Raw genomic sequence first — 14,358 nt, forward strand, 5'->3', positions numbered from 1 at the left:
AATTACGGTAAGTCCCACTCAGCAAACAGTGGCACCACCAGGCAGAGCAAGGCAGCTGCCTCAGGCAGCAGATGCCAAACTGCAGGGGATGGATAGAGCTCTGAGTGCCACCTGGCTACCCTGGGACCCCTACACTAGCCTCCTGTCCTCTAGTGCAGTGGAGGATACCTTCCATTCACTAATACTGAAGGAAAATCCCAGTCCAATTGGCTTTCGTATGTTCCTTGGGAGACAGCAACATCTTGTCCTTCACCTCAGGCAGCAAAATGTCTTGAACTGGCCCTGGTCGCCTTAAGTGCTAACCTCCAGTTCACAGATCTGAAGCCCTACAGCCCAGGAAATCCACAAATGAGAATGCCAATACTGTGTATGGAGTGAAACTCTACACCAGGTGTGAGGAACCTTTGGTCTTCCAGATATTGCTGAACTACAACTCCCATCAGGCCCAGTAAACATGGACAATGGCCAGGGATGGTGGGAGTTGTAGTTCAGCAACATCTGGAGGGCCAAAGGTTCCCCCTACCTGCTCCAGACAGTCACTCTATCCTGAGTTCAAAAGTTCTAAAACCTGGGTGGGACCAAGGAGGAGCAAAGGCCAGAGCCAGGTCACTTGATGGTGGAGCCAAGGAATACAGCCTAGTATTTGGGGGGGGGGCAGCTCTAGGACCTCTTTTGCTAGGCCTGATTGTAGAATGCAGAGCAAAAGCAGAATATTCACAAAAACTGGCAACTTAGAAATGAAAATATCTGAACGGGAACAATGGTTAGTACTAGATTTCTTCACTTTGAACTATGCAATTGCTCCCCACAGTAGAGCAGACATGAATAAGCTTCTTTTGTGCAATGGAGGCGTGACCATTGGCTTCAGAGTCAGTACAGCACTGGTCATCGACCCACTAGCGGGTTGCAGGTGGGTCACAACAGGAGCACCTAGAACCATGCTCCATATTCATTTTTTTCTGGAACCATAAACCTTCTAGGTCCTGAATAGCTGGGAAGAAGCAAGAACACTCTCTTTCATCTGGGATTAACAGGCTAATCGTAGGTATGTTTAATCTCCCTGCAGCTGAGATTAATGTTAGGTATGTACAGTTGAGATTCCTGCATTGCAGAGGCTTGGATTAGATGACCCTTGATGTCCCTTGCAACTCTAAAATTCTATGATATACAGTGGTGCCTCGCAAGACGAAAATAATCCGTTCCACGATTCTCTTCGTCTAGCTGTTTTTTCGTCTTGCGAAGCAAGCCCATTGACGGCTTAGCGGATTAGTGCTATTAGCGGCTTAGCGGCTTTTAGCGGCTTTTAGCGGTTTTTAGCAGCTTATCGGCTTAGCGGATAAGCAGATAAGCGGCTTAGCGGCTTAGAAAAAGGGGGGGAAAGGGGGAAAAAGTCGGAAAAACTCGCAAGACATTTTCGTCTTGCGAAGCAAGCCCATAGGAAATTCGTTTTGCGAAGCACCTCCAAAACGGAAAACCCTTTCGTCTAGCGGGTTTTTTGTCTTGCGAGGCATTCGTCTTGCGGGGCACGACTGTATAGGATTGGAGCCAAACTCATCTAACTGCAGCCCCTTATTTATTTGCTGTATTTCTATATGTAGAGGTGTGCCAACTGATTTCTGTGGTATTTAAGCAACTATGTGTTCCATGGAGCACGATATTGGTATAGTTGGATGTATACACAAATATATATTCTTTGCACACAACCCATGTTCTGACAGACAAGGAAGCGCTGCCATCCTGCCCAGTGAGACCACTTAGAAAGCAACACACACAGAAGCTGCTGCATTCAAAGTGGGTCTCCCCCCGCCCAGAAAATGCACTTTTTTATGTTTGCTTTGCCAATAACATATGAGTTGCATAATGTAACATGGGTGTTATTTTATTTGTACTGAGGGGGGGCGTGGAACTTCTGCCCATTTTCCATACTTGTAATAGAAAAAGAGAAAGTGAGAGAAAGAGGGGGAGGAAGAAGTGCAGAGGGAATATTGAAATGGCTCAGGGGAATGCATGGGTGCCTGACTACACAGGGGGGGGGGCTGACAGCTCAGTGGTGGAGCTCATGGCTTGCTTTAAAAATCTCTAGAATCTCAGCTAGCAAAAGGCTAGGGTGGGGTAGTGCCCTCCAGATGTTGCTAGGCAGTTTAGCCCTGGCCAGCATGACCAATGGTGAGAACTGGAGTTCAGCAACATCTGGAGCAACTTTTGTCTCCATGGACCACTTGAAAATGCTAATGATGGGCCACTTAATGAGTTTTCTGCCTGCTGTAGCGTTTGTAATGTAACATACTAGATGCTGTGCAATTTTTAATTGTCTTTTATTTATTTTTTATATATATATTTATTAAAATTTTTAAACATAATTGCAAAAATAAAAAACAATAAAACATATATCATAACATATTTTCTTAGCTTCATTGGACTCCCTCACGTCTCCCGCTCCCACTTGCATCATTGTCAATTCTTACCCGCAATTTATCATCTTGTTTACATTCTTGTATCCCATTCATTTAAAATATAATCTAATAATTCTCCCAAAGGTTTATATTTTTCCCTCAATCTCACTTGTCATCCTAATTCCATCTAGTTTAGTGGTGCTCAATTATTTATGATCTAGCATCCTTCTTAACATTCAACCAAATTACAATGCTTTTTAAAATAAATCTTAAATTTCTTCCAGTCTTCTTCAACTTTCTCTTCTCCCAGGTCTCGGATTCTGCCGGTCATCTCGGCTAGTTCCATATAGTCTATCAGCTGCATCTGCCACTCTTCCAGTGTGGGTAGATCTTGGGTTTTCCAGTGCTTAGCGATAAGTATCCTTGCTGCTGTTGTTGCATACATAAAAAATGTTCGGTCCTTCCTTAACACCTTCTGGCCGACAATACCCAAAAGGAAGGCCTCTGGTTTCTTAGTGAAGGTATACTTAAATACCTTTTTCAGCTCATTATATATCATTTCCCAGAAAGCCTTCACTCTAGGGCAAGTCCACCAGAGGTGAAAGAATGTTCCTTCATTTTCTTTGCATTTCCAACATTTATTATCAGACAAATGGTATATTTTGGCAAGTTTAACTGGGGTCATGTACCATCTATATATCATTTTCATTACATTTTCCTTCAAAGCATTACATGCAGTGAAGTTCAACCCAATGGTCCACAACCTTTCCCAGTCCTCAAACATAATGTTGTGCCCAATGTCTTGTGCCCACTTTATCATAGCCGATTTAACCATTTCATCTTGTGTATTCCATTTTAACAGCAAGTTATACATTCTTGAAAGTACCTTAGTCTTAGGCTCTAACAGTTCTGTTTCCAACTTCGATTTCTCCACCTGGAACCCTAACTTTTTGTCATTTTTAAAGACTTCTTTAATCTGAGCGTAGTGTAACCAGTCTCGCACTTTATCCTTCATTTTCTCCAAACTCTGCAATTTCCAATTGTCTCCATCTTTTTCTAGTATTTCCCAATATTTTGGCCATTTGGCCTCCATATTGGGTCTTTTTCGGGCCTTAGCTTCCAGCGGTGAAAGCCACCTTGGAGTTTTATTTTCCAATAAGTCTTTATATTTTGTCCAGACATTAAACACTGCTTTTCTGACAATATGATTCTTAAAGGCCTTATTGATCTTAACCTTGTCATACCATAAGTATGCATGCCAACCAAAAGCATTGTTAAAACTTTCCAGATCCAGAACGTCAGTGTCCTCGAGAAGTAGCCAGTCTTTTAGCCAGCAGAAAGCTGCGGCCTCATAGTACAACTTTAGGTCTGGCAGGGCAAAGCCCCCTCTTTCTTTCGCATCAGTTAATATCTTAAACTTAATTCTGGGCTTTTTGCCCTGCCAGACAAACTTAGAGATGTCTCTCTGCCACTTCCGGAAGCACTCCGTCTTGTCCACAATCTGTAGTGTTTGAAACAAAAACAACATTTTTGGCAATACATTCATCTTAATAGCAGCAATTCGGCCTAACAAAGAAAGTTTCAATTTTGTCCAACTGTCTAAGTCTCTTTTAATTTCAGACCAACATTTTTCATAGTTATCCTTAAAAAGACTCAGCTTTTTGCTGTTATGTTTACCCCTAGGTACTTTACTTTTTTAACCACAGTTAGTTCTGTCTCTCTCTGAAACCGTTCTGACTCTGTATCTGTCAAATTTTTTCCCAGCACCTTAGTTTTCTGTTTGTTTAATTTAAATCCCGCCACTCGACCAAAGTCTTGAATCAATTGTAACACTCTTTTCGTACTAGATTCTGGCTCCTGCAGGGTCAAAACTAGGTCATCTGCAAAAGCTTTAAGTTTGTATTGTTTCGCTCCGACCTGGATTCCTTCCACTAACCGGTCCCCTCTGATCATATTCAAGAGCACCTCCAGAACCGAAATAAATAGCAGAGGGGAAATGGGGCAGCCTTGTTGTGTTCCTTTTTCAATTTTAAACTCTTCTGTAACCACATTGTTAACTATCAATTTAGCTTTTTGTTCTGAATATATTGCATCAATCCCATTCTCAAAACCCCGTCCCACTCCCATTTCTTTTAAATTTCCCTTCATAAATTTCCAAGAGATATTGTCAAAGGCCTTCTCCGCATCTATGAAAATTAACACTGCTTTTGTATTTATGTCTGTTTGCAAAAGTTCCAAAATGTCAATGATATTCCTTGTGTTAGCAAACAGGTGTCTACCTGGGAGAAAGCCTGCCTGGTCTTTATGAATTACTTCATTTAATACTTTTTTGAGTCTACTTGCCAAAACGTCTGCAAATATTTTGTAATCCACATTTAAAAGGGAGATGGGACGATAGTTCTTAAGTTGTGTCTTTTCGGCTTCCGATTTTGGTATCAATGTGATAAAAGCTTCTTTCCATGATTCCGGCGCCTTCTTCCCCTCCATAATTTCATTGCTGACCTCCATCAGTGGTTGTATCAGATAGTCTTTTAATGTCTTGTAGTACTTGGAGGTCAGCCCATCTGGCCCTGGGGATTTGCCCAATTGCATGTTCTGAATGGCTTGTTCAATCTCTTGTCGTGTTATTTTGCAATTCAGGATTGATCTATTTTCTTGTGACAATTTTATTAGTCCATTTTTTTCCAAAAATTGTTTAATCTCAACCTCATCTTGCGGCCCTTGAGTATATAATCTTTTGAAATATCTCTGGAAGCACTTTCTGATCTCCACAGGGTTCTGAATATTTCTTCCTTCAATTTCTAAATTTGTGATTTAGTTTTTGTCTCCTCTTCAACTGCCAAGCTAGCAGTTTCCCACATTTATTTGCCGATTCAAAAGTTTTTTGTTTCATTAATTTAATCTTCCACTCTATTTCCTGGTTTATCAATTTAGAATATTGTGCTTGATGAAGTTTGATTTCTCTCAGGGTCGGCTGTGACTTCGGATTTGATCTTAACTTCTTCTCCAATTCTTTGATTTTCTCCAATATCTTGTCTTTCCTCTCATTCTGTATCCTTTTCTTTACAGCATTCTGTTGTATCAAGAACCCCCTCATTACAGCCTTACTTGCGTCTTATTGTCAGAACAAACAGGGCTGGGTTTAATGGGCCAGTGGCTTGATGCAGGAAGAAGAAAGGCACCATGGGAACAAAGCTCTCACCACATCACTCTGCTGAGTGTTTGCATGTGTGAGTATTGGCTCACAGCCAAAGTGATAGAAAGGCCTATCAACAAATTGACTTTCCCACCCATGCCCAAATGCTATTTCAGAAAGGCCGCCCACCTTTCTTTCTAAATCACCACATTAGTGTTTGTGCATTTATCTGTTCATTCATATAGTTATATGCATATGAAAAGTTTTGAAAATGGGGGTTGAAAACAAGAAGTTTGGGGGTGACAAGCATGGGCAGACAAGCCCACACACATACAGGTTCTGCATCAAACATTTTGACCTTCTGTCCAAGCTCAATTCTGGAAAGAAAAAACTTATTTGGGCATACCACAGTGAGGTTGCTTCCAGAGCATTTCCATTTTTCTAAATATTATATTAGATGATGTTAGATAGATGATAGATAGATGATAGATTAGATAGATAGATAGATAGATAGATATAGATAGATGATAGATAGATAGATAGATAGATAGATAGAGATAGAGATAGATGATAGATAGATAGATGATAGATAGATAGATGATAGATATAGATGATAGATAGATGATAGATGATAGATAGATGATGATAGATAGATAGATAGATAGATAGATAGATAGATAGATAGATAGAGATAGATAGATGATAGATGATAGATGATAGATGATAGATAGATTAGATAGATAGATAGATAGATAGATAGATAGATGATAGATAGATAGATGATAGATAGATAGATAGATAGATAGATAGATGATAGAGATAGATAGATAGATGATAGATGATAGATGATAGATAGATAGATAGATAGATAGATAGATAGATATAGATAGATAGATAGATAGATGATAGATAGATAGATAGATAGATAGATAGATAGATAGATAGATATAGATAGATAGATGATAGATGATAGATAGATAGATAGATGATAGATAGATAGATAGATAGATAGATAGATAGAGATAGATAGATGATAGATGATAGATGATAGATGATAGATAGATTAGATAGATAGATAGATAGATAGATAGATAGATGATAGATAGATAGATGATAGATAGATAGATAGATAGATAGATAGATGATAGAGATAGATAGATAGATGATAGATGATAGATGATAGATAGATAGATAGATAGATAGATAGATAGATAGATATAGATAGATAGATAGATAGATAGATGATAGATAGATAGATAGATAGATAGATAGATAGATAGATAGATAGATATAGATAGATAGATGATAGATGATACTGGCTCAAGGAGTTGGCCCTATTGGATCAGACCAAAAATCCATCTAATTCAGCACCCTCTTCTCAGAATGGCCATCCAGAGGTCTAAGGGAAGCCCACAAACAAAAGGATACATCAAAGCAAGCTGTACTAAAGGAATGAAAAATTGGGCCATTGATTTCAATGGGACCCAAGTTCAGCTCACTTAGCCTGTGTCAGCTTCTCCCTACCACCCCCATAAAAGATTGTATACACTGTCTGAAAGCACCTCACACTGAAATATTATTACATAATGAGAGTAGGAGTGAATGTGTGTAAGTAGTTTTCCCACCTTGCAAGAAACCATCCTCCAAGAATGAGGGTTCAAGAGCTTTTTGGGGTGTGCAGGATGCCTCCTCCTCAGCATGGGACCCCTCTTCTTCTACAGCCACACTTGGCTTGGCCCATGCCCTCCGGCGCTCCCAGGAAGAGTGGCTCAGCCAGGAGGTGAAGTTGTTGTCCATGACTGGCAAGACCCTAGGGAAGAACAAAATGTCAGGGTGCTGAGGTCATAGGATGCTCAGCTTTGTAGCAGTTATCAATCTTCTCCACTTGGGGCAGTTTTGAGTTAATTGACTGCCTTTTCATATCCTGGGCAAGGAGTTTCTCTTCACCACCACAATCCCAGAAAGTACACTTCACAGTCAAAGAGAAAGCTATGGTTCCTGGTGGAACAATCCTTCATTAGCCAAGTTGCTGAGTTGCCCAGAACAGGCAAACAACTGGAGTTTTGGTTAAAAGTTGGAGATGGACAGATCTGACCATTTTCTTTTCTCTCCATTTTCTCATCTTAAGTTTGCTTTGCACCATTTATGCAGCTAACAGATTGAGGTTCAATCCTGACAAGACAGAAGTACTGTTCTTGGGGGACTGGGGTGTGCAGTTGTGGGGGACTCCCTGGTCCTGAAGAGGGAAACCGTGCCCCTGAAGGACCAGGTGTGCAGCCTGGGGATCATTTTGGATTCACAGCTGTCCATGGAGACATAGGTCAGTTCTATGTCCAGGGCAGCTGTCTACCAGCTCCATTTGGTACACTGACTCAGACCCTACCTGCCTGCAGACTCTCTCACCAGAGTGGTGCAGGCCCTAGTTATCTCCTACTTGGACTACTGCACTGCACTCTACGAACAATGGGCACCCAAACAGCAGCATCAGGATAGCTCTTTCAGGATGATGGTTATGTTTCTGGAATGATCTTGAGCAGAGAATCCCAATGCACCCCCAAGGGGGAGATCAATCCTGCATGAGGCCTCCCTACTCCAAAGGGCTACAGCAATGATGGAGAACTTGCAGCCCTCCAGCTGCTGTTGGTCTCCGGTTCTCTTCAGAGCCAGCTAGGGTTGGGCAAATATGTCACTTTCAGCTCCTCTGAGTTTTTCATCTTTCCAGCTCTGTTCTCTGCATTTCTTCATCAGCTGCATTTTTGTGTGGGCTTCACAAGTTTAGGACATGTTGAGTTTTTCAACTTTCAAATTCCTAAAATGAGGGATGCTAAGAAGTTGTAGCATGACTTGGGCATTTAATATATATTTTGGTTAAATTAATATAATTTTGCTTTTCTTGGTAAGTAAAATGTATGAAAAATTGCAGTGAAATCATTAAAAATGATTCCAGAGTACTTGCAGTTATATTAGTTCTATAAGGCTCTTTGAAGGGATGCGGGTGGTCCTGTGGGTTAAACCACAGAGCCTAGGACTTGCCGATCAGAAGGTCGGCAGTTCAAATCCCTATGACGGGGTGAGCTCCCATTGCTCAGTCCCTGCTCCTGCCAACCTAGCAGTTTGAAAGCACGTCAAAGTGCAAGTAGATAAATAGGTACCGCTCCAGCGGGAAGGTAAACGTCATTTCTGTGCGCTGCTCTGATTCGCCAGAAGCGGCTTAGTCATGCTGGCCACATGACCCAGAAGCTGTACGCCGGCTCCCTTGGCCAATAAAGCGAGATGAGTGCTGCAACCCCAGAGTCGGCCATGACTGGACCCAATGGTCAGGGGTCCCTTTACCTTTACCTAAGGCTCTTTGAACACTCCCCAAATGACATCCCACACCAGGCCTGTTTCATGCTCCCTTCTAGTACTTTTGTCTGGCTAAAACACACCATTGAACTGTAATACAGAGGTACCTCGGGTTACATACGCTTCAGGTTACATACGCTTCAGGTTACATACGCTTCAGGTTACAGACTTCACTAATCCAGAAATAGTACCTCAGGTTAAGAACTTTGCTTCAGGATGAAAACAGAAATCATGCAGCAGCAGCACGGCGGCAGTGGGAGGCCCCGTTAGCTAAAGTGGTGCTTCAGGTTAAGAACAGTTTCAGGTACCACTGTAATGCCTTTGCCTTGTCTGAGTGGAAGGAGGAGATAAATGGATGTGTAAAAACCTCTGATCTCAAGGTCATGGGGTCCAGGGCAAAAAAATGTACATTGCAGGGGACTGGATTAAATGACCCTTGTGGTCCCTTCCAACTCTGTGATTCTATTATTATTATCATTTAGCATTACATTACATTTTCAGAAGGTAAAATTAAAATTCTTTGGTTGTCCGAAAGCAGTTTATGTGCTTCTTCGTCAAATGTAAATTTATGAAGCTAACTGTTAGCCAGCCATAAAAATAATAGCAAATTTGAATTCCTCATACTCAAAAAAATATTTTAAGACCTCTTGCTGAAAATTAGCAAAAATTAAGTTTTACCCCCTAAAATGACATGCCTATCCCTTCTTGTATGTCACAGTTTGGGCTTTATTTGCTTTGGCTGAGGAGCTGTATCTTGATTCTGCCCTGACTTCTGATGGGACTTCTGGGAAGTAAGTGTTTTTCTGAGCATTTGAAGTCGGGTTTGTTTTTTGTTTCCGTGCCAACAGCGCTTGCACTGTGAGCCATCTCCCTTTGCCTCCAGGAGAGTGAGGAGCAGAGCTGTTATCACAAGCTGCACTCGAGGCCACAAAAGGCTGGTTTCCTCCTTGCGGTTTGAGCTTCTATCAGCAGACCATCAAAAGAGCCTGCAATGGTTAGAGTGGGTGGTGGGACAAGCCAAGTTTCATTTACCAGACTAGATGTGACGTTTGTCATGTAGGCTGCCTTCTGTCATGTTGTTTCTTAACAAATGAGCTGATGTGGAGGTGGGAGTAAACTAGATCAGGACCCCCCTGCATGGGAGAAAGGGACTTTAACCCCATGTCTCAGCTGTGGTCCCCATCAGAATTCCACCACTCCCTGCCCCACCAGGGCTGCTTTTTGCAATTCGAGGGAAGCTTCCATTAGTGCCAATGGGCAGAGTCATCCTTTTGCAAATGGAAACATAGGAAGAGTTGCCATATGCTGAGTCAGCCCACTGGAAACTCTAGCTCAGTCTTGTCTTTGCTGACTGTCATAGGTTCTCCAGGATTTGAGGCAGCTCTACTTGGATACACGGGGGATTTTTAAATAAAGTGAATGTTAGAAAGACACTGTTAAATATCTGGTCCTCTCCCATCTGGGAAACCAAATCTGAGAGGTACTGCCTCCCGGGAACTTCTAACCAATCTGAGAGGGTGCAGACCCGGGTTCATCTCATTAAGGACGCGAAAAGCACAGCAGTGAGCACATCCTACATTAAAAAGTGCTTGTAGTTTACAGGAGAGAAAGAGATGGCAAGCAGGGGAAGACATTTTGAAATCTGAAGACATTCCCTGGTACAGCTAGAAGAGAAGGGCTAGAGCTCCTCTGAGAGAGTCTGTATTGCAAGGGAAAGGGCTGTGGCTCAGCAGCAGAGCATCTGCTTTTGCATGCAGAAGGTCCTTGGATCAATCCCCAGCATCTCCAGGTAGGGCTGGGAAAGACCTGTCTAAAATCCTGGCGAGCCCCTGCCAGTCAGGGCAGATGATACACGGCTAAATGGACCAATGCCCTGACTCAGCAGAAGGCAGTTTCTTGTGTTCTTTCCTGCCTCTCTAGTCCTTCCAGGGCTCTGGCACATGGCAATTTATTGTGAACTCAGCGCTGCTCATGCATGCCAGTTCTGCACAGCATAAAAACAGAGAGGTTTTTAATATTTGAGGTTTTCTATGTTTTAATATTTTGTGGGAAGCTGCTCAGAATGACTGAAACAATGGACTTGATTGATATTTGGAGAACAAGGAATCCTCTAGAGAGAGAGGGAACTTTCTTCTCTGAAGCAAAAATGACATGGACAAGAATAGACCAAATTTGGATTTCTAGCAGTCTGGCGTCAAGAACAAAAAAAGTAGAAATATGTCCAAAAACGTGCTCCGACCATAATGCGGTGAAGATGGAGATGAAACTAACAACAACTGGATCCTTTAGATGGAGAATGAATGACACCCTATTTAAGGATGAAGAGATCCATAAGAAGGCCCTTAAAACATTAAAAGATTACTTTGAGATCAACAGGAAAACAGATGTGGAAAAAAGAGTAATTTGGGACGCAAGCAAAGCCGTGATGCGAGGTTTCCTAATTCAACAGAATTCTATAAAGAGGAAGCAACAAAATGAGAAGAAGGAAAAAATTTTAGAAAAAATAAAAGAGGGAGAGAAGAAGCTGAGGTCCAAACCAAAGTCCCATGAGATTTTGAGAGAAATAAAGTTTTATCAGATGCAGTACATGGAGCTCATGAACCAACAAATAGAATGGAAGATAAAGCAAATGAGACAAAGAACTTTTGAATCAGCGGATAAATGTGGGAAACTTCTGTCATGGCAACTGAAAAAAAGGCAGAAAATGAACACTGTAACAAGTCTAGAAATGGATGGAAAAATTATCCACAAACCCAACGAGATAAACAATTGTTTTCAAAGTTTTTTTAAGAAATTGTATGCACAAGGGCCAATCAATGAACAAGAAATAGAAGAATTCATCAGAAAATACGGTCTACCAAAAATTCCAGAACAAAGTAAAAGGATCTTAAATGAGGAAATAACAGAACAAGAAATAGAGGGTGCCATCCAAAATATGAAATTGGGAAAATCACCAGGACCAGACGGCCTGACGGCCAAATACTACAAAATGCTGAAAGAATGGCTGATACAACCATTGAAGGAAGTTTGCAATGAAATTTTGAAGGGGAAAAAGGCACCTGAATCGTGGAAAGAGGCTTTCATCTCACTTATACCGAAAACAGAGACTGAGAAGAATCAGGTCAAAAACTACCGCCCTATATCTTTACTTAATGTGGATTACAAAATTTTTGCAGACATTTTGGCAAAAAGATTGAAAAGAGTGTTGATAGAAGAGATTCATAAGGACCAAACAGGCTTTCTCCCAGGTAGACATATGTCAGACAATGTGAGGAACATTATAGACATTTTGGAGTTGTTAGATGTTGACATTAACAGGAAAGCAGTTCTGATTTTTGTGGACGCGGAGAAAGCCTTTGACAATATCTGTTGGACTTTTATGAAAAAGAATCTCCAAGGGATGGGGGTAGGCCAAGGTTTTGAAAACGGTATAGGTGCAATATATTCCCAACAAAAGGCCAAGTTAATTGTAAACAATGTGGTAACAGAAGAAATACCCATAGAAAAAGGTACACGGCAGGGATGCCCAATATCCCCCTTGCTTTTTATATCAGTCCTGGAGGTTTTGTTAAACATGATTAGAAAGGACCAGTTGGTTAAAGGAGTTCAGGTCGGAGTTAGACATTACAAATTAAGAGCATTTGCAGACGACCTAGTATTGACCTTGCAACAGCCAGACACTAGTACTAAAAGAGTATTAGAACTAATTGAAATATTTGGTCGAGTAGCAGGTTTTAAATTGAATAAACAAAAAACGAAAGTGTTGGAAAAAAATTTAACAATGGAAGAAAGAGAGAGTTTTCAGAATGAAACAGGCTTGGAAATAACAAAAAGGGTAAAATACCTGGGGGTAAACTTAACATCCAAGAATGTGAACTTATTTAAGGATAATTATGAAAAATGTTGGTCAGATGTTAAAAAGGATCTGGAAATATGGTCAAGGTTGAAACTTTCCTTGTTAGGCCGAATTGCTACTATTAAGATGAATGTATTGCCTAGAATGCTGTTTTTATTCCAGACGTTGCAGATTGTGGACAAGATGGACTGTTTCAAGAAGTGGCAGAAAGACATATCAAAATTTGTCTGGCAGGGCAAAAAGCCCAGAATTAAATTTAAGATTTTAACTGATGCAAAGGATAGAGGGGGGTTTGCCCTGCCGGACTTAAGACTTTATTATGAATCAGCAGCTTTCTGCTGGTTGAAACACTGGCTACTTCTTGAGAACACTGACATTTTGGATCTGGAAGGGTACGACAATAGTTTTGGTTGGCATGCATACTTATGGTACGACAAGGTAAAGGTGTATAAAAGCTTTAAAAACCATATTGTAAGGAAAGCATTGTATAACGTTTGGATTAGATACAAAGATTTGTTGGAAAGTAAAACCCCTAGGTGGGTGTCACCAATGGAAGCTAGGGAAGTAAAAAAGCTTAATATGGATTCTAAATGGCCAAAATATCATGAGATTTTAGAATATGATGGCGAAAGGGTGAAACTTCAGAGTTATGAGAAACTAAAGCCTAAGGTTCGAGATTGGTTGCATTACCATCAGATAAATGAGACGTTTAAACAGGACAGGAAAATAGGATTTCAGAAAGAGAAGTCAAAACTAGAAACAGAATTGTTGGAACCCAATACTAAGAACTTATCAAAAATGTATAACTTGCTGTTAAAATGGAATACACAGGATGAAACGGTGAAATCAGCTATGATTAAATGGGCACAAGATATCGGTCATGATATTATGTTTGCTGACTGGGAACAGTTATGGACCACCGGTATTAAATTTACTGCATGTAATGCCTTAAAAGAAAATATTATGAAAATGATCTACCGGTGGTACATGACCCCAGTCAAGCTTGCAAAAATATATCATTTGCCTAATAATAAGTGTTGGAAATGTAATGAGACTGAAGGCACTTTCTACCACCTTTGGTGGACCTGCCCAAAGGTTAAAGCTTTCTGGGAAATGATCTATAATGAAATTAAGAAGGTCCTTAAGTGGACTTTTCCTAAGAAACCAGAGGCTTTCCTCTTGGGCATGGTGGGCCAAGTGGTGTCAAGGAAGGATAGGATTTTCTTTATGTATGCCACTACAGCAGCAAGAATTCTACTGGCAAAGTATTGGAAGACGCAAGAACTACCTACTCTGGAAGAATGGCAAACAAAGGTGATTGACTTTATGGGACTGGCCGAGATGACGGGCAGAATCCGGGACCAGGGGAAAGAGACAGTGGAAGAGGACTGGAAGAAATTCAAAATATATCTTAAAAATAATTGCAAAATTGAGGAATGTTAAGATGTCAGGGGGTAAGAAGTAAAGAATTGCAGCAGTAAATAAAAAAACTTAAGAAATTTTTATGAAAGGGAATTAAGACAATGGACCTAAGGGTTGCTAAAGAATTATTAAACAAGGATGCAGGGGTGGGGAGGTATGGGGAAGTCAAAGAAAGAAGGGTATGAACTGACGAGCTTGAAGTTATA

General features: G+C 40.9%; 2 protein-coding genes across 2 annotated transcripts in view; both read right to left on the bottom strand.

Annotated features, from left to right (window-relative positions):
* LOC307211310 (protein TESPA1-like) overlaps positions 1 to 14,358 on the bottom strand; it is a 173,694-nt gene that overhangs the window by 25,137 nt on the left and 134,199 nt on the right. The window lies entirely within an intron of this gene.
* LOC307211315 (protein TESPA1-like) overlaps positions 1 to 14,358 on the bottom strand; it is a 40,549-nt gene that overhangs the window by 25,064 nt on the left and 1,127 nt on the right. The window contains exon 2 of the mRNA XM_079967852.1: positions 7,099 to 7,339. Coding sequence (XP_079823978.1) covers positions 7,099 to 7,339 — 241 coding nt within the window. The remainder of the gene's footprint in view (positions 1 to 7,098; positions 7,340 to 14,358) is intronic.

The sequence above is a fragment of the Podarcis cretensis genome, assembly GCF_951804945.1.
Source record: "Podarcis cretensis genome assembly, chromosome: 2".
NCBI lineage: Eukaryota > Metazoa > Chordata > Lepidosauria > Squamata > Lacertidae > Podarcis > Podarcis cretensis.